The following is a 21,134-nucleotide window of genomic DNA, read 5'->3' as shown; positions in this document are numbered from 1 at the left end:
CTGGGATAGGCTTCAGCACCCCCACGCGACCCTCCTCAGGATAAGTGGGTATAGATAATGGATGGATGGATGTATGTACTTCGTGAGTCATTCCCAGTGAAATGTTACTTCCACTCAATATTGACTCAGCTGGAAGACCATGCTAAAAGGAGTGCAATAAATAAGTTGAGTTGTAATAAACTCTGAATCACTTTTTTTTTTTTATTATGATAAATTAGCAGCCCAATGTGGAGCAGATTCAAACAGATTCACATAAATGGATGGTATGCACAAAGTTGTGTAAGTCGCTCTGGATAAGAGCATCGACTACAATGCCTGTAATGTCACACATTGAATTCCTACCCTAATTTGCAATGTCCAGTTATCTGCAACCACAGGCGTGTTCACGTGCAAATCCCACTGCTGATTCATAATCATGGTTCTCCAAATCGCTTGTCGTCAGATGCTTACTTTTCACACCACGGACTACAGCCAAGCTGCACAGGCAGAGAAAGCTTGAGGAAGACCATTATGGATTTGACCGCTCACAGGACACTATCAACCATGGGTCGCCAGGAGTGACGAATGAGATCTCAATGATTAACATCCCGAACCCTGGGTGACCATTGCGACTGAGCATCACCCCATGTCTTACTGGCCACAGTCGGCACTGCATGTCTGATCGATCCAAACCATGGCTCATTCTGTACCACACCTCTAATCAAGTGGGCATTCCAGTCCTGAGGGTCGTGTGGGTGCAGTGCTTTGTTTCACCAATACCAGGCTAAAGAGCAAATGGCTCCACACCAAACTGGTTCACTGAGATTAATCACAGTAGGGAAAGACCATTTGGCTGTTATCTGACACGCACTCCACGGGCACACAATCAACCAGTGCGGGTTTCTAGAGAGTGACGAAAATGCAGACCCAAAATCGATTTAACCATCCCGAACCCTGGGTGACGCCATTGCCGACTGAGCATCACCCCATGGTCTTACTGGCCACAGTCGGCACTGGCATGGTCTGGATTCGATCCAAGACCATGGGGCTCATTCTTGTACCACAGTGGTGTCAAACTCGTGCCATGGAGGGCCGTGTGTATGCAGGTTTTCATTCCAGCCTCAGATCTTGATTATATAATTAGTTAAATTATTTGCTGAATTAGGGATGCAGGTTTGTGCACAATGGTGACCCGACGTCTATGGTGACCCGCATTGTCTAAATAAAAATTTTCTTATATTCTGTGCTTCAGTGCAGTTAAACGCATATGGCTGAATTAGTAATTGGACTCAATTAAGGCAGCATTAATTGGTTGGAATGAAAACCTGCATACACACGGCCCTCCATGGCACGAGTTTGACACCACTGTTGTACCACAACCTCTAAATCAGAGGTGGGCAATTCCAGTCCTGGAGGGCCGGTGTGGGTGCAGGTTTTTGTTTCCACCAATTACCCAGGCTAAATGAGCAAATTGGCTCCACACACCAACACTGGTTCACTCGTAGATTACATCACAGTAGGGACACAAGAACAATCTTTGGCTGTTATCCGTGCGATTAGTGAGAAATGTAGCCAAAATGTCATTTGGCATAATTGTTAGGGCTAATTAAGTAATTAAGGCCAGACGTTGGCATGAGAAACACAAACAGATACGGCCCTCGTTGCCTACCTCTGCTCTAAATGTACCTTTTTCTCAACCTTATTTGTTATGTTAAATATCAAATGAAACACTTCACACAACGAGCACATTTATAAGGCTTTTTATTACCATTGAGTTCTCTAGAGTTTCCTTTAATTCGATGTTTCAAGTAAATCATTGCCCGCACAGTAAAGAGGACTATTTGTCAATATTACACATCCAGTGTTTCTTTAACTCATATGATTGAGAAAAATACCTCCTCCAATATAAACATTTGTAGGGCTTTTCTCCTGTATGAAACCTCAGGCACTTTGTTAAATCATGTGAATGGGAACATTTCCCACAGACAACACTCACCTCTACTATCTTTAGTTTACATATGCAGATCCTTTAAAAAATTTTTTAATTTAATTAAACTACCCAAAATCAGTACATTGGTGGAGATTTTCATCAGTGTCCTGTGGTTGCAAAAATTATGAATCAGTAAAAGATTGTCTTGCCTTTTCACCTGTATGAAGTCTCTGATGGGTATTTAAATTAGATTTATTATTAAAACACTTCCCACACCAAGTACATTTATAAGGCTTTTCACCTGTATGAATATTCTGGTGCGTATTTAAATGATATCTCTTACTAAAGCCCTTCCCACAGTCAGCACATGTATAGGGTTTTTCACCTGTATGCATTCTCTGATGAGCATTTAATCGAGACTGATAATGAAAACACTTCCCACAGTGGGTACATTTGTGGGGATTTTCACCTGTGTGAATTTTCTGGTGGATATTTAATTTAACTCTGTCAGAAAAACACTGTTCACACCAAGCACACTTGAAGGGCTTTTCACCCGTATGAATTCTCTGGTGCGAATTAAAATTATATCTGTTCTTAAAACACTTCTCACACATGGTACATTTGTAAGTCTTTTCATCAGTATGAGTCTGCAGGTGTCTTGTTAATTCATGTGATCGGGAACAACGCTTCCCACACTGATGGCATTTGTAAGGCTTTTCACCTGTATGAATTTTGTTGTGGTACCATAAATTTGATGCATTAATATAACTCTTCCCACACTGAGCGCATGTGTAGGGCCGCTCACCTGTATGAGCTCTCTCATGGACATTTAGTTGACATTTAGCATGAAAACCCTTCCCACACCGAGTACATATATAAGGCCTTTCACCGGTATGGATTCTCTGATGAGCATTTAAAAGAGACTGAAAATGAAAACACTTTCCGCACTGAGTACATTTGTAAGGCTTTTCACCTGTATGCATTTTCGAGTGACAATTTAAATTAGATGTACTCCTAAAACACTTCCCACACTGAGTACATTTGTAAGGCTTTTCACCTGTATGAATTTTCTGGTGACCATTTAAATTAGATGTACTCCTAAAACACTTCCCACACTGAGTACATTTGTAAGGCTTTTCACCTGTATGAATTCTCTGGTGGGAAATGAAATCAGATCTATAATTAAAACACTTCCCACACTGAGTACATTTGTAAGCCTTTTTATCTGTATGAACCGTCTCATTTTGGATACAAAAAGATAGCTGATCCAATCTCTTCATAGACTTTGCACAAATGTATTGTTTCTCACTTGAATTCATTGTCAGATGTCCCTTTAAATCATCTGCTGCACATTGCCAAGGTTCAGTTTGGATTTTGTCTTCAACATGAGCTCCATTATTCACAGTATTCATGAGATCACTCACTAATCTTTCACTGGATTCACACTTCATTTGATCAGATTCAATAGAGACACATGTCACAACTTGCAAGTCACTGATGTGTTCTGCCTTAAGGTATCCTCCATCATCGGTCTCAGTCTTGATTTCTTCAGGATGCAGATGGGTTACATAACCCAGCTCTGTACTGTTCAGGCTTTCAACCTTAAGATCCTCAGAGTGGGTGGAGCCCAGATCAGTTTCTGATTTTACCAATGATGTGTCTGTGTGGTGTACATCACTGACCCCACTGTGTACTGAAACACATTGTGGCTCCAGTGTGTTGAGTCCTGGTGCAGCGCACACTGTCTCTGACTCTGCCATGCGGACAGACTCCAGTGCACTGAGTTCCTCTTCTTTCAGTCTGATCCTGTGCTTCTCGGTGAGCTCTGGTAGTGTTGTCACAGCGTCCTGTCTCAGACAGACTCCTGCCTGCATCATACTGCTGCTCAAAGTTGTACAGAAGCGCAGCTCCTGGAGAGAAGCGGGGAAGTGGGTCAATGACAAATAAGGTTCTCAGCATGAAAAAAAAAATAAACATACACTAAAATGCATTTAAAACCTAGTTGACGTGAATGTTCCTTATGTAATCACAATTGTTTCATTATATACAAAATAGCTTAAATGCATTTTTATGCTACATGGATGTTTTTACTCCCCTAAAAAGGTCAGTTGGTGTAACCATGCCTATTTTTAAATTAATATATTTTCTATGCATTTCCAACCACTGGAATAAGCAAACTATCTGAGTTTGGAGAGGCTTAAATACATGTAACTTAAATTTTACTTCTAATTTTTTTTAGGTATGGTACATTTTTAGCCATTCACTAAGTAAATGCTATTTTGTATGATTGTCAACAAAAATTTCCTGTGGGGAGAGACAAACTTGTCACAAAACTTGCAAAAGCTATTTGCATCCCTTGTAAACAAGCTCAGTATTTAATGTTTTGATATAGCATTGCAATAGCATTGTGTATTAATAAATATAAAACTAATAACATTGGTTACCCCCACATGACCGTGACAGTTACCCCAACTGATATTATAGTTAAATCCAGATATCATGGCCTGATATTTATTTAGAATTGAATCACATGTGTTCTGCTGGTAATGCAAGAATAATATAGTAAGAACACTCAGACATTTCTGAACTTAAATCTTCCTTCAGTGGCATACTAGCAGGCAGATTTAGAAGGCATGCATACATAACACAATCAAGTCGAATGTCTAACCACTACCGATAATTTAAAAAATCAATAGCCATTGTTCCATGAAGGATATACAAGCAATCACGACAATCAGAATAAAATATTAATTGAATTATAGATTTTTATATAAAACACATAACCAATACTGCATTCAACATTCAACAAACACATTTGATTTAAATAATCAATAGCTTTACATTTTCATGGTCCAAGAAAGCACAAGTGTTCCTGTCACTGACTTTTGGCTCTGTTACGTAAAAGGGCCAACAGTGGACAAACTGTCTGCATTACAATGAATGTGGCCCTCCAACCTCTGCATTGCATTGAGAATGTAGCTCGGAGAGGCATTGTGAAAGAACTCTCCTCGGAACTTTTTGTTTATTTTTTGTAATCGTGTCTTTTTTGCCAGGGAGCATACGGTTAATTTCATCCCTACAAAGAAATTTCAGAACTTTTTCTTTTCTCTCCGGAGCGAGTTTTTTTCTTCCCTCTTGCTTTGTTTTTCTCATTGAGACTTGTGCCTTTTTTCTGCCTTTCTACTCTTTCTCCATTTGTCACCATCGTGTCGGGTATTTTTCAATTGCATTTTAAGTTTCCAGATCTCTTTTTTTAGCTGCTGTTTTTCTTTTTCAAGTTTTTTGCAACGCACTTTCACTTTGCCTACTTCTTTTTCACTTGCTTTCTCAGGTGACGAGGATGCCGGTGGTAGGATTTCGTCCATCACGTTGGCATACGCATGGTCTGGCAGGTTGACAAGTTCATGCTCCCTAGGATGGTCCACTACAGAGCTGTCGATTGATTCTGGCCTTAAGTTCATTACCTCTTGCAATGCCTTTCTTTTTCCTCTCTGTATTTTTGAGTACTGCCTCCATTTCTCTCTCTTCTTTTTTTTTTCGGCGTTTGACAGCTGGCTTATTGGCTGACCAACAATCTTCCCCTCCGTCTTCTGTCTTTGGTAACTATAAAGAAAACCAGCTGATTATTCCACAGATATTCCACAGAGATTTGAGTAAGACAAATCTACAAAAAACAAAACAGGAGTGGGCAAGGCCCCGCGAGGCTGAGCGCCAATCAGTGTGAAATGTTAATCAGTTCTTCCTTGCCCCATGACAAACCTTTCCTGAAAGTTTGTGGTGTTGTGCAAATCCACTAGGAAGTTATGCACATTTTAGTGAGGTGCCATGCCCACTGTCATGCCCCCTTTTGGCCGATTGCGGTGACAAGTTAATCAGCTCTTCCCTGCCGTGACCAAGTTTCATGATATTATGTGATTCAGTTTGGTCATGTGCCTTTTTGTGACAGGCCACGCCCCCTTGCGGTACCTTCCCTTAAAAAGGTATAATGGATAGTATATGAATTGTGACCTTTTTTTTTTCTTAATAATAAAATAAACCACGAACACATTACCTTGCTCTTCTTTTTGTAAGGTACTCCTCTCTTGCTTTGGGATCACTGTTAATGCGAGCTCTATGCCGTGCTACCTTCTCTTTACTTGACAAAGGCATCTGTAAAAATGTATAAAATGGCATTAAAATAAATGTATTTAATATATGCTTTATATAAAGTAAATACAATTTAATTAACATCATGAAAAACATCAAATGTCATATCTTTGGAAACTGGTGTAACTGTTGTCAATGTGGTGTAACTGGAAATTATGGTTACACCAATTGATGTTTTATGGTTACATCAACTGGTTTCCCATCCTTAATTTAAATTTAACAGGCATGTTTTAGGCCACCTATATTAACTGATGACCTTGACATCAAGTCTATACTATCACGGTTTACTATAAATATAACATTTTAAAACAATAGTTTATTTTCACAGTTTTCCTGGGGTCATACCATTTGACACAGAAATGTTTCCCCCATCCCAGTGTACTTTACATTCACGCCTAGTGGTCTGATATCCACTTTTTTCTCGTTATTGGCTCATTTTGCATGACAGCACAGAAAATTCTACAGCCCACCAAAGATATTTTTCCGACTTAACGAGTTGACGAGGGCGACAGAATGCAGCAAATCATCAATCACTATGCCCAGTATTTGCCAATTATAGTTATGGATTTAGCTGCCTCTAAAAACAACTAAAATCTCGTTTTGTTTTTATTTTTGCTCGTACGCACGATGAAAGTGTAAATGATACCTTTCTGAGATCCTGAAAGGTGTTCCATCAATAGTTATCAAAGGTAGCTTAGCTTCTGTCTGCAGCCATTCATATATTTTTTTTAGGATATTAAGAACGCAATCATCGGAAATTCGTTGTTTTTTTAAAAGTCAAAATAACTACGGGGTTGTTATTTTGGCTATCAGGTAGCTAGCTGTTGTGCTTCAGTGTTCAGCTTTAATTAGCTATTGTGTTTCTTTGCGGAAAACGACTAGCTGTAAAACAATTGTCTTGCCCCTTTCTCTTGACAACAGATAATTGGTCTTAACCTAATTTTTTTTCCACAGTCTCTGATCTTAACTTAACCTACAGATCAACTCTGCAGAGGCATGTTTGTGAAGTTAAAAACAGCTGGGTAATGGATGTTCCGGTTACTATGAAACAAAGTGTTAAGTTGATTTAGTAACTCACCGGTAGGCCTATTCGTTTTATTGGTTGCTATGTCAGTTTGACGATTCGGTAATTTTGCAGAATGTCTCTTTACCTTTTATTTAGTTTTTAACCTGTTATCCACAAACACACCCGGTCAGTACGTTCTCCTTTGTCTAAGTTTTTTTTTCTTCTTCTTGTGTTTTTTGGCGACTGTGTGGTGCATTACCGCCACCGTCTGGACCGGAGTGTAAATACTTCTTACTTTTTAAATCTAATCATTACAGGCATTTGTGTGTAATGTTAATGTAATGTAATGTAATGTAATGATTAATGTGTTCCAATCAGAGACTGTAAAAAATATGGACAAAGGTACTGTGACGTCACCCATTGCCGCTCCGTGGGTCTCTAAAACACGTTTTGAAGCTCAATGGCGGGCGCGGCCATGCTGTCGATTCGGAGCCAAAACCATAGAGTTAAGCGGTTCTGTGATTTTTACAATGTGATTGACAGTCCGGTGCGGAAAACCCCATCAACCTGAACGAACGATTGCAGAACGAACTTGAGGCTAGCTGACTGTCTGCCGTTATGTTTTAAAATATATTCTCAAATTTTTACGGAGTTTAATTTCCATCTGTGACTGTACTGTGTCATGTAATCACATTATATGTATGACATTAATAATACAATTATGTTCAGTTATCTTCAATTTATGTTTCTCAGCAAAACAAATATGCTTAGCCAGCATATCAGCTTGCCAGTGAGCTAGGTAGGCTATCCGTGGTTAGCTCACGCATTAGCAATATGAACAACAGGGGAAGAACATCGACTAGCCTGATGGTCAATCAATCAGAGATGTGTAGGCTACTGGTGATTTGACTAGGCTAATTTTCATACAACTGTCTGGTAGACCTGCTGTTAACCGAGCAAGTTATCCTCATTCGCCACAGTCAGTTAATGAGCCCAGTAACTGCTACTAGGCTACTCCTAGAGAGGACAATCGAAAAAATTATTTCCGGAAATTAACATAAGTATTGTGATTAAAATACCAGTTTAGCCTTAAATTAACGTATTGTGAACAGCGATCGTACATATATGGAATATTAATGTGATATATTGGCTGTTTTGTGGCCTTTTAGCTCGCACTTTCCCAAAATTCCATCAATGATAAGATCGGGACTCCGACTGCACCGAAAACCGATAGATTTCACTGAACATTCGACTGTTTACATTTATGGGGTTCTGAACCAGTGACATCAACTCTTACTGGTTGATTTTACGCGGTCATTTATGACAGTTGGTTCTCTCAGAATTCTGGCTGATAGCCAGGTCAGTATTTTCACTGGACACTTGATACATCCCGACTTATAATAGTACATCTCATTTAAATTCTCACCAGAGAATCCATACAGGTGAAAAGCCCTACAAATGTTCTCAGTGTGGGAAGTGTTTTCATTATCAATCTCTTTTAAATACTCATCAGAGAATTCATACAGGTGAACGGCCCTACAAGTGTACAGAGTGTGTGAAGTGTTTTTATCGTAGATCTGATTTAAATTTCCACCATAAACTTCATACAGGTGAAAAGCCACACAAATGTACCCAGTGTGGGAAGTGTTTTCGGTCTCGATCTCATTTAAATACTCATCAGAGAATCCATACAGGTGAAAAGCCCTTGAAATGTACTCAGTGAGGAAAGTGTTTTATTGCAGATTTTTAATGCCCATCAGTGAGCAGTAACAACGTTTCGACGATATTCGGTCTTCGTCAAGTACGTACCTGACGAAGACTGAAATGGTCGAAACGTTCACGGATTGTAGTTGATTAAATAACTTGGGATCATAATAGCAGTGTGCTGGTATTATTTTCTTATTTCGCATTGTCCTACAGAAACGACCACAATGATCACAGACTCTGAGCCCTTAAAAACATTAACCTCTGTACCTTCTCACCTCATGTAAACAGACAAATTCGCAAAAACTTCATAGGTCACATTCACACAAAGCTCCAAACTTTTCCTCCTATTCCTTTTTCCTGACAATTACATCACATATGCTACAGTACCATAATCAATAATTCTCCCCATTGGGCATTTAGCTACATCAGCTAATAGCATCGGATACACACACACACACACACACACACATAAAATGCACATATAAGGAAGAGCACACGTTTTTTCGATTGCCATCTTTGGTTTGTGTGGAAGCTAGAACTTACTTGCTAACTAATAATTCCCAGAAGATTAAAACTACGGCTTTTACAGCTGCACTGTAACTAGCCTTGTATCCAAAAAGGGGTCGATACATCAAAATAACACCTGGACCAGGAAGATATTGATGCAGGTTTTGCACGTCCACCGTTCATTTTTTTTGCAGTTACGATTGTCAGAAAATAAAATAAATGCGACAGGTGATGTACATATTGCATTTTTTTGTGGATCAGCCACATTTATTTGCGGATTTGTTGCTTTTATTAGTGGAACATCTGCATCCCTATTTCAAACAGGGGTATTAAAAATCTTAAATCATATGTACTTTACACTCCTGTCCACTAGATGATGGTAAAGCACCGTTCCAATTTGTACCACATGCAAATAAAATCCGAAGAAGGAGGCTAGACAGGCAGCGAACGGTCTATGGGTAGCATGAACGAGCGGAGTTCATTTGTGGACGAAACGCTGGAAACAGTTATTGAAAGAATAGAGAGAGACATTCAGCAAAATAACGTAATTATCAGGCTGACTGTTAATCAACCAAAGCGAATATAGGTAAGTTCTGTCATTATCTTATTCCTTTGAAAATTCTGTTTTGTACAGCTACAAGCTGCTTAGGAACATCGATGAAGTTACCCAACTGTAACGTTACAAGTCTGTCTTAAGGCTGATCCATCAAACCTGGAGAGTCGCGCGTTACCCACTTGTCATAGAGTGGCACGCGATTAGCAACGCACAGTGTCTTTTACCGCAAAGAAACACAATAATTGAAGCTGAACACTGAAACGTAGCTAAGCGCTTGGAATGAGGAACGGCACTGTAGGTCTGGGCCCTGCTTCATGTGTCTAACTGAGAGTTAACCCGAATAGTTTGTTGACATTTTTGTATAAACCCAGGATTTTCGGTTTCACGAGTTCACAATTTAGACGGGCTTTGATTATTGATTAAATTATTTTTTATTATCAGTCATCAGTCTACGCACAATACCCAATAATGACAAAACAGGTTTTTAGAAATTTTTGCAAATTTATTAAAAATAAAAAAACTGAAGTATCACATTTACATAAGTCTTTAGACCCTTTGCTATGACACTCAGAATTGAGCTCAGGTGCATCCTGTTTCCATTGATCGTACTTGAGATATTTCTACAACTTGATTGAAGTCCACCTGTGGTAAATTCAATTGATTGGACATTTGGAAAGGCACACACCTGTCTATATAAGGTCCCACAGTTGACAGTGCACGTCAGAGCGAAAACAAAGCTATGAAGTCATAAGAATTGTCCGTAGACCTCCGAGACAGGATTGTGTCGAGGTTCAGATTTGGGGAAGGGCACAAAAAATTTCTGCAGCATTGAAGGTTCCGGAGAGCACAGTGGTCTCCATTATTCTTAAATAGAAGAAGTTTGGAACCACCAGGACTCTTCCTAGAGCTGGCCACCCGGACAAACTGAGCAATCGGGGGGGGAAGGGCCTTGATCAGGGAGGTGTTCGAGAAACCGATGGCCACTCTGACAGAGCTCCAGAGTTCCTCTGTGGAGATGGGAGAACCTTTCAGCAGGACAACCATCTCTGCAGCACTCCACCAATCAGGCCTTTATGGTAGAGTGGTCAGACGGAAGCCACTCCTCAGTAAATGGCACATGACAGCCCACTTGGAGTTTACCAAAAGGCACCTAAAGGACTCTCAGATCATGATAAATAAGATTCTCTGGTCTGATGAAACCAAGATTGAACTCTTTGGCCACGATGCCAAGTGTCACGTTTGGAGGAGGAAACCAGGCACCGCTCATCTCCTGGCCAAAACCATCTCTACGGTGAAGCATGGCGCATGGTGGTGGCAGCATCATGCTGTGGGGATGTTTTTCAGCGGCAGGAACTGGGAGACTAGTCAGGGTCAAAGGAAATATGAACGGAGTACAGAGATCCTTGATGAAAACCTGTGCCAGAGCGCTCAGGACCTCAGACTGGGGCAAAGGTTCACCTTCCAACAGGACAATGACCCAAAGCACACAGCCAAGACAACACAGGTGTGGCTTTGGAACAAGTCTGTGAATGTCCTTGAGTAGCCCAGCCAGAGCCCGGACTTTAACCTGATCAAACATCTCTGGAGAGACCTGAAAATAGCCGTGCAGCAATGCTCCCCATCAAACCTGACGAAGCTTGAGAGGATCTGCAGAGAAGAATACAGGTGTGCCAAGCTTGTGGCGTCATACCCAAGAAGACTCAAGGCTGTAATCTCTGCCGAAGGTGCCTCAAAAAAGTACTGAGCAACGGGCCTGAATACTTATGTAAATGTGATATTTCAGTTTTTTGTTTTTAATACATTTCTTAAAATCTCTATAAACCTGTTTCCACTGTCATTATGGGGTATTGTGTGTAGATTGATGAGAATGAAAATGAATTCATAATTCATTTTATAATAAGGCTGTAACGTAACAAAATGTGGAAAAAATTAAGGGGTCTGAATAATTTCCGATGGCATTGTATATAGCCTAGTTGCCTGTCCAATCGGCGTTCATATTGATAACTGTGACACTGATTCTGAATGTGCATTGTGTGTTTCAGGCTAAATGGTAGCTAGTTAGCTAATGATTAGTATATCTTTGCATATACACCACCACCACCAGTCTGGCCCAGAATCATAGGTGTGCTATTGGTTGGAGACATGAGTTCAAAAGCTGTGCATTGAGCATGTAGTGGATGTGCTGTCTGTCTGGAACACATTGTTATGGTGAGAAATAGCAAGCTAGACATAGCTAATGGCAGTTTATTTAACTGTGGCCAACTTCGCTTCAATTGACGTAATGTAGTTGTACTAGCTAGCAGACCTCTTACCCTGAGAAAATTGAACACCGCCAAAGATTAAAGCGGTAAATGTTAAATTGCACCGTAATACAAATATGATAAACATAATAATGCAAAATATAAAGAAAATCAAATAATACTTAGAACAGATCATGGAGTCATTTAGTCTCCCAGAGCTTCCCTGTTTCCTTCCAGGAGCTGCACTTCTTTACAGCTTTGAGCAGCAGTGTGATGCAGGCTGGAGTCTGTCTGAGACAGGACACTGAGACAACACTACCAGAGCTCACTGAGGAGCACAGGGTCAGACCAAAAGAAGAGGAACTCAGTGGACTGGAGTCTGTCCACATGGCAGAGTCAGAGACAGAGTGTGCTGCACCAGGACTCAACACACTGGAGCCAGATTGTGTTTCAGCGCACAGTGGGGTCAGTGATGTACACCACACAGACACATCAACAATAAAAACAGAAACTGATCTGGGCTCCACCCACACTGGGGATCTTAAGGTGGAAAGCCTGAACAGTACAGAGCTGGGTTATGTAACCCATCTGCATCCTGAAGATATCAAGACTGAGACCGATGATGGAGGATACCTTAAGGCAGAACACATCAGTGACTTGCAGGATATTAAATGTGTTGTTATTAAATATGATCAACTGAAGTGTGAATCCAGTGAAAGTTTAGTTAGCGATTTCATGCATACTGTGAATAATGAAGCTGAATTTGATCACAAAATCCAGACTGAACCTCAGCAATGTGCAGGAGAGCCAAATGAGACGGTTCATACTGGTGACAAGCCCTACAGATGCACTCTGTGCGGGAAGTGTTTCAACAGTAGATCTAATTTCAATTCCCACCAGAGAATTCATACAGGTGAGAAGCCCTACAAATGCACTCAGTGCGGGAGGTGTTTTCATTATCAATCGCATTTAAATGCCCATCAGAAAATCCATACAGGTGAGAAGCCCTACAGGTGTACTCAGTGTGTGAAGTGTTTCAATCGTAAATCTCATTTAAATTCCCACCAGAAAATTCATACAGGTGAAAAGTCGCACAAATGTGCCCAGTGTGGAAAATATTTTCGTTATCGATCTCATTTAAATACTCACCAGAGAATCCATACTGGTGAGAAGCCCTACAAATGTACCCAGTGTGGGAAGTGTTTTCGTAATGGTGCTGAATTAAACACCCATCAGTTAATTCATACAGGGGAAAAGCCTTACAAATGCAGTCGGTGTGGGAAGTGTTTCAGTAATAGATCGAATTTAAATACACACCAGAGAATCCATACAGGTGAAAAGCCCTACAAATGTACACAGTGTGGGGAGTGTTTTCGTTATCGATCTCAATTAAATACCCATCAGAGAATCCATACAGGTGAAAAAAGCCCTACAAACGTACCCAGTGTGTGAAGTCTAAGATTTACTCTTAGATCACCTTTAGATGCTCATTAGAGAATCCATACAGGTGAAAAGACCTTTAAATATACTACGTGAAAAGTTTTGTTTTAATAATTTTAATAAACATAATTTTAATACCCACCAAGCAGTTAGTATAAGTGAAACCCCTTTCAGATGTACTTAATGTTGGAAATCCATCCATCCATCCATTATCTATACCCGCTTATTCCTGGTCAGGGTCTCAGGAGATGCTGGGTCCTATCCCAGCATGCATTAGGCGAGAGGCAGCATTACACCCTGCACAGTTGGCCAGTCCATCACTGGGCACACACACCATTCGCTCACACACTTATACCTATGGGCAATTTAGAGTCTCCAATTGGCCTACCTGCATGTCTTTGGACCTGTGGGAGGAAAACGGAGTACCCAGAGGAAACCCACACGGACACGGGGAGAACAGGTAGACTCCACACAGGAAGGAGCGCTGAAGGACCCAGGACCTGTGCTGTGAGGCACCTGTGCTACCCGCTGCACCATCGCGCCGCCCCTAATGTTGGAAATGTTTCGGTGATTCATGCTCTGTGTCCCTTAGGAAAGCTGCTCATTAAATACATTTTTGCCTGAAACTAGCCCTTCTATGTGTACAGTGCTTGTTATTTACAGTGTATAACATTCTTCATCAGCTTCTGGGACCGGCAAATACATTTCAGGTCAAAGCTTTACTACCAATTTCTGAAAACATAATATTGCAATACAGTAGCATCAACAAATAACTTCTATATAATCTCAAAGATCACTTCAGTAATATCAATTACAGTAGCCTGATTTATATAAGTTTTGTGACTGATATCTTAAAGCATATTAAAACTGGGTGATCTTACGGGTTATTTCTCGAAACCACTGTATTGCAATAGAGCATCGTTGCAAAAGCCTAGAAATACTCAGAGAATTTGCACATTTAACAGCGGCTCACACTTTTCCCTCAAAAGTAAAAGCCGTCAAAAATGATGCCATGTTTCTGACAGGATTCTGACAGTTGGTTTAATCACGGCAACCAAGTAACTATGGTGCTCACTAGACACAACACCGACATCAGTGGAACTACACAAGAGCCCAAACCCCAGGCGAAACCCCCTGCTGAAACCTCACTGAGAGGTGTTTAGGGCCAATAAAAAGCAGCACGGAGTTCAGCCGAAGGTCGTTTTGAACCATCCAGTTCTTGATATCAGTCATACAGTCAAATAAAACTGCCTACCATCATTTTTGGGATCAATGGACAGAAATGTGTATCGTCTGTATAATGTCAGTGACACATCTACTGAGTGTGAAGACACATTTGTGTGATTTGGCTGGCATTGTTTTTGTGTGCGTATTTCTGGTGAACTTATTTGGTATTTACTGCAACAGAATAATGAGAGACAAAATGGAGATGGAGCTTGACATTAGTTTCTTTGGCAAACTATTTGCCATTGATGTTAGGCAATGTTAACCGTGGGCATGTACTCGCGAGCCTGTGTGGGGGCAGGCCCAGACAGTCTGATAGTGCAAAGTAGATTCTTATGTCGTCATTTTTCTTTATTTAGCATTTTATGTTTGTGCATTTCATGCGAGCCTATTCCATGGGAAATGGACTAGGCTGTTAGACCTGTTCCTTGGAATCCCTTCATTTTTAAGATACACGTTCCTTACCTATCTGTAAAGACAAAAAATTTGCTTCAACTCCAGATACCAAATAGTTATTGAGAAATAAATGATGAATGATCATCCAAAATGGCTGCCTTTTACAGAGGCATCATTTTCAGATGTCTGTATCTCTGGGATAATTTTGAGGTTACAAGGGCAACAAAATAAGTTATTCATACCTTAAAAGAAGTAATATATGCAAAATAATGGTTATAAATGTCTACTGGTGATACATCTTCAGCAGAAGAAATCACGTGTGGGCGTATCATTTCAGTCTCATTCTTTAATCATTTCATGGATACATGCATACAGCTCATTTGTGGAAATGGATATCACCCTTACATTGCTCCTTCACGTTAAAATGATAAATTAAGTTTTATCCTGATGTCTACTTGGATGTAATATAGTCTTTGACCACCAGAGTTCACTGTTCTTGTTCAGTGTTCCAACAGTAAAACCACACTGTCTCTGTATAATTGTTTCGGGGATGTGCAAGATTATATTTCTTATGGGTAATAGTTGTGAAATGGCACACCCCTAGTATGTTTCCAATGAGTGTACATTATGCCCACATGACTTTTCGTTCTTAAAGATTTTTTTTAAAACCAATTTTAATATGTTCTACACTCACATGAGACAAAATTGCACTTACTTTGTGTTCTTTGCATTCTGTATAGTTCTATAAATTAACTTAGTTTTTTATTTCATACATATCCTTACATACAGTAATACAAATAGACTGCATTTTATTTTAACGTCTTAACTTATTTTTTACATTTATGTACATATTTAAAAAAATAATTCTATGCTTACTATATTTTGTTTTTCTTTCTCATATTTTATTATGTTTGGAAAGCACTTTGAGCTGAATTTTAATTTATGAAAGCTGTTATAAGTGAAGGAACTAGAGGAGGGGACTACATGAAACCTCTATAAAAAAAAACGATGCCCTGTTGGATTGTGACCTTAAAAACTTTGAACCATTTGGACTGAATGTGGAATGTAACCTTGCCTCTTTAATATAATTTCAAAACTTCAATGTCATCTAATCATTCTTAGCAGAATGAACACCCTCCCGCTGCACCTTGCCCTTTCCTTGTAAAAAATATATTTCTAGATTGTTCTACATACTGTATATGTGGCATTCGGTCCAGTGGGTAGATTCGTCTCGGCTATGCCTTCCGGTGGAGAGCGCATGCACCTGGGTTGTGTCAACTACTCAGCGCAGGTGCTTAATGGTGTGCTCCCCTCGACAGTACAGGTCCGAGATCGAGAGCACGCGCTGAGAGAGCAAGTTTGTTTTGGGAGTTTGGTCACTTGCTAAGAGCACGGACCAGAGAAAGAAAACGCAGCTGAAAAGTGGAGGAGCTGGTCAGCTAAGAGCAGCCAGCTGAATAGTGGAGGAGCTGGCCAGTTAAGAGCAGCCAGCTGAAAAGTGGAGGAGCTGGCCAGCTAAGAGCAGCCAGCTGAAAAGTGGAGGATCTGGCCAGCTAGGAGCAGCCAGCTGAAAACATTTTTTATCATATTATATTTACAAGGCTACACATGTGTATGACGGAAGATTTATTGATTTTTCTTAGTGACAACGGTTAAATTGACACCTACGGGACTTCTTTCTGCGGAATGATGTGAAGAGTTCTTGGTTAAGGTGGTCCGTTACCCATGGCAGCAGTCATTATACAGTAATATCTGACCACTGAATGCACTGAAAGTGACCAATCAGAATCAAGCATTCAACAAAGCCCCGGAATAATTCATAATTGACAGGGTGCTGAAGCCATGAGATGGACCTTCCATTACAGCTGGGGTTCCAAATAGGGAGGAAAAAGAAATGACAGATAAACTAGTCAACTGGTGCAGTACGAGTAGTATTCTACCAGAGCTTCCCTGTTTCCCTCCAGGAGCTGCACTTCTGCACACTTTTGAGCAGCAGTATGATGCAGGCTGGAGTCTTTCTGAGACAGGACACTGAGACAACACTACCAGAGCTCACTGAGCAGCACAGGTTCAGACTGAAAGAAGAGGAACTCAGTGGACTGGAGCCTGTCCACATGGCAGAGTCAGAGACAGAGTGTGCTGCACCAGGACTCCAACACACTGGAGCCAGATTGTGTTTCAGAAAACAGTGGGGTCAGTGATGTACACCACACAGACACATCAACGATAAAAACAGAAACTGATCTGGGCCCCACCCACACCGAAAGCATATGCATTAAAGAGCTGGGATATGTAACCCGTTTGCATCCGGAACGAATCAAAATGGAGACCGATGATGGAGGTTTCCTAGCGGCAGAACACATCAGTGTCATGCAGGATATTAAATATGTTCATATTAAGTCTGATCTAATGAAGTGTGAAAAGCCATATGTATGTGATCAATGTGGGAAGTGTTTTTATAATTGTTTTAAATGAAATGCCCACCAGGAAATTCATACGGGTGAAAAGTCCTATAAATGTTTTCAGTGTGGGCAGTGTTATACGAATGAATCAGCTTTAAGGTACCACAAGAATACTCATACTGGTAAAAAGCCCCGCCAGTGTATTCGGAGTGGGATGCATTTTGGTAAGAAATGTAAATTAAATCTCCACTACAGAATTCATACAGATGAAAGGCCCTTTAAATGTGCTCAGTGTGGGATGTCTTTTGTTTAGAAATATCAATTAAATCGCCACAACAGAATTCATACAGATGAAAGGCCCTATAAATGTACTCAGTGTGGGAAGGGTTTTTATAGTCGATCTCATTTAAATGTGCACCAGAAAATTCATACACATGAAACTATTTACAAATGTAGTCAGTGTTGTGAGTCTTTTCATAATAAGTCGGATTTAAGTGACCACCACAGAATTCATCCGGGAGAAAAAAGTCGCAGTGACAGTGAAAAGCCGCACCAATGTGCTTGGTGTGGGAAGGGGTTCCTTTATCAAAATCGATTAAATGCGCACCAGAGAATTCATACAGGTGAACAGCCCTTTAAATGTACTCGCTTTGGGAAGTGTTTTCAGAATAGTTGTTCAGATGTCCACCAGAAAATTAATGCTGGTGAAATGCCCTGTAAATGTACTTGGTTTGGGAAGGTGTATACATACATATAGTTTTTCAGCTTTATATCATCACAGAAAGTCATAGCAGTGAAAAATCCCCACCAATGCACTCAGTGTGGGAAGTGTTATTATTATCAATCAGAATTAAATGCGCACCAGATAATTCATACAGGTGAAAAGTCATATAAATGTACTCTTTGTGAGAAGTGCTTTAGTCATAAATCTCATTTAAAAACCCACCAGCGGATTCATACTGGCGAAAAGCCATAAAAATGTACTCAGTGTCAGAAGTATTATGCTAACCAATCAGCTTTATCAAAAAAACTCACAACAGTGAAAAGCCCAATTGACGTACTCAGTGCAGGAATAATTTTTATTGTCTATCTGATTTAAATGCCCACCAGAGAATACGCACCGGTGAAAAGCCCTGAAAACATACTTAGTGCGCGGTGTGTTTTGCCAATATTTTGATTTACACACACTGTAAACACAATGGCCATGCTAATTATTAGACGCCGGTGTCTAACAATAACGTTAATTTTAAATTATTGCTTTTATCTGTTGTTGATTCAAGGTTCAGTGTTGTAACCCATACACTACTGAAAAGCTTAGAGTTTTCAAGCTTTGGAAATGGAATTGAAAAATGCATTCAAAGTAAACTTGGTGGTACATGTATAAATAAACAGGTTTTTGACCAGATGTCTGTGATGCTGTGATGTTAGAGTATACGGTCTCTCGATCAAATGAGGAAAAAACTAAATGCAAGGAAGGACACAAAAAATTAATGCAACTGAACACTCTTTTAAATACCACCAGACGGTTCATACAGCTGAAAGGTTGTACAATTGCTCTCCGCCTAAGAAGTGATTTTATAAGAAACGTAATTTAACTAAGCACTGGCAAATTCATTCAGTTGATAAGTACAAATGTACTCAGGGTGACCTGTCTTTCATCAATGTTGAAAATAAATCCAATTAAAAAATTGTTTCAAGTAGCAATTATGGGGCCCAAGCAATATATCTGTTGAATTTCCAGCAGGAGCTTGTTATGGAACATATTGTGAAGATATTCTGGGTGCGTAAGATTGGAGAAAGACTAGCCCTGTTGGAGAAAACAAACAATTCCTTTTAAATACCGTGGTCAACAGTGCCATCTAGTGACAAAAAAAGTTTTTTTTTGTTGTTCTTGTTGAATTGTTTGAGTGATTAGTTGTGTATTTCCATGTCCTCTTTCCTGGCTGGCGAACTGGAACATCGGGGCCCCTATTGGTGGGCTGACAGATTGATTTGGGGTGGCCGGACGCTGATCCAATCAGATTATTTTGTTTATGCATTTCTATTTCCTTCCTCAGAAAACAACGTATGAACAGGTATTGAATCCGGAGTGCCTTACTGTACTTCTGACAACTGCCGCTCCAGTAAATGAATGCCCTTTTTTCGAGAGAACAAGTTCGAGACCCGTTCTTTTTTTCTTTTACGGTCGTGTCAATTAGTCGCGGAATTTAGGTTGACGGCCCCGATTTCCACACGATTCCTATGGGATCTAATCATGTGTACAGATCCTGTTAATTCTGGTTTAGTGCCACATGAACCTGCGTATCTGGTGAAGACACAGTCACCCGGCTGTCATGCGCATGTTTAAATGAATTAAAGAGGTTTCGCACTCATCAGAAAAAGAAGTTTTCGGTTAAAATCAGTGAATATGATTGTATATTATTGCACCCAATTTGGCATAGTGATGCTTCATTTTCTCATCACTATGAGAAATTATATATTTTGCAATTATTTTGATTTTTTCCACCTTGGGGTAACTGAAGTGATTTCTTTATTTTGGCCACACTGTTGTGGGGTACACCACCAAACTGTGATATGCGTTCTACGTCTAATGGCTCCCCGATAGGAAGAAATCTCAGGAGGAACCCTGCTATAGAGGGGGAGTCCATTTTCTACTGGCTGGCCAGTCCGAAGTACAGGTAGAATGGATGTAATGGAAAAGTAATAAGGGATCTATCACAGCAAATAAAATGGGAAAAGTAGGAATGTAAATGAGGGGAAGCACAGTGTGCAGTTTTTAGAGTGGCAAGGTGATGCATCTGGCTGCTTCAAGGCGTGGGCATGGGGCAGGGGAGGATCAGGGCTGGAGCATTCTGTGACCACAGGGTGAGGAACAGGGCTGGAGCGATCTGGGGAACTTGGGGTGAGGAACAGGGCTGGGCGTGTGCCAGGGCGTAACGTGTGGATGGACTGGAGGAACAGGGCTGGTGCGATCCGGGGAACTTGGGGCGAGGAACAGGGCAGGAGCGGTCTGTGAGGGAGGGTCAGGAGCCCCAGCGGGGGAAAAAAAGCTACTTTAGGGTGGTGCTGGTGGCTCAAAATGGCTCAAACATGGGAAAGGAAAACCAGCTTGCACTTGCTTAATTATTTTTGAAAGGCAGCTTTTCAGCTTCTTCGGCCACTGACTGAAGGCTCTGTAGCCAAAACATTCAAATGGATTTGCTGCCTTTCCAACATTACATTACATTACAGGCATTTAGCAGACGCTCTTATCCAGAGCGACTTACACAACTTTTACATAGCATTTTACATTGTATCCATTTATACAGCTGGATATATACTGAAGCAATTCTGGTTAAGTACTTTGCTCAAGGGTACAACGGCAGTGTCCTTACCCGGGAATCGAACCTGCGACCTTTCGGTTACAAACCCAGTTCCTTACCCTCTGTGCTACACTCCGTCCTATGAACATGAATAAATATGATTCTTTGTGCCTGCCACAAAAAATCATCCTTTCCCACGTTTGCCTTGTGGCGGCACGATGGTGCTTGTGGGTAGCGAGCACAGCAAAGACGGTCCCGGGTGCGGATCCCGGCCAGGCCCTTCCTGTGTGGAGTTTGCA

General features: G+C 40.6%; 2 protein-coding genes across 3 annotated transcripts; one reads left to right on the top strand and one right to left on the bottom strand.

Moving 5' to 3' along the window:
• Positions 1-1,723: 1,723 nt before the first annotated feature.
• LOC135241755 (zinc finger protein ZFP2-like) lies at positions 1,724-7,357 on the bottom strand. Of its 2 annotated transcripts, none has more exons than XM_064312412.1 (4): positions 7,134-7,357; positions 5,961-6,058; positions 5,374-5,512; positions 1,724-3,819 (listed from the first exon to the last, which is right to left on the bottom strand). In XM_064312412.1, exons 2-4 carry the CDS (start codon positions 6,056-6,058, stop codon positions 2,092-2,094), a joined length of 1,965 nt encoding a protein of 654 aa, XP_064168482.1. In that variant the 5' UTR covers positions 7,134-7,357; the 3' UTR covers positions 1,724-2,091. The 2 variants fall into 2 exon arrangements, with proteins under 2 accessions (XP_064168482.1, XP_064168483.1); XM_064312413.1 differs by having other exon boundaries at positions 7,207-7,357.
• A 2,330-nt stretch (positions 7,358-9,687) lies between these two features.
• On the top strand, positions 9,688-14,138 carry LOC135241764 (zinc finger protein 664-like). Its single transcript, XM_064312432.1, has 2 exons — positions 9,688-9,861; positions 12,309-14,138. Exon 2 carries the CDS (start codon positions 12,345-12,347, stop codon positions 13,521-13,523), a length of 1,179 nt encoding a protein of 392 aa, XP_064168502.1. The 5' UTR covers positions 9,688-9,861; positions 12,309-12,344; the 3' UTR covers positions 13,524-14,138.
• Positions 14,139-21,134: the final 6,996 nt, after the last annotated feature.

The sequence above is a fragment of the Anguilla rostrata genome, chromosome 16 (genome assembly GCF_018555375.3).
Source record: "Anguilla rostrata isolate EN2019 chromosome 16, ASM1855537v3, whole genome shotgun sequence".
Classification (NCBI taxonomy): Eukaryota; Metazoa; Chordata; class Actinopteri; order Anguilliformes; family Anguillidae; genus Anguilla; species Anguilla rostrata.
The sequence above is the reverse complement of the archived record's forward strand: the minus strand, read 5'-3'. Positions and strand labels throughout refer to the sequence as shown.

Excerpts from the sequence above, each read along its gene's own strand:
- LOC135241764 (XM_064312432.1), top strand. The coding sequence starts at position 12,345 with ATGCAGGCTGGAGTCTGTCTGAGACAGGACACTGAGACAACACTACCA.
- LOC135241755 (XM_064312412.1), bottom strand. The coding sequence starts at position 6,058 with ATGCCTTTGTCAAGTAAAGAGAAGGTAGCACGGCATAGAGCTCGCATT. Across the intron at positions 5,513-5,960 it reads CTTACAAAAAGAAGAGCAAG|TTACCAAAGACAGAAGACGG; the intron begins GTAATGTGTTCG and ends TTTTCTTTATAG. Across the intron at positions 3,820-5,373 it reads AAAGAAAGGCATTGCAAGAG|GAGCTGCGCTTCTGTACAAC; the intron begins GTAATGAACTTA and ends GCTTCTCTCCAG.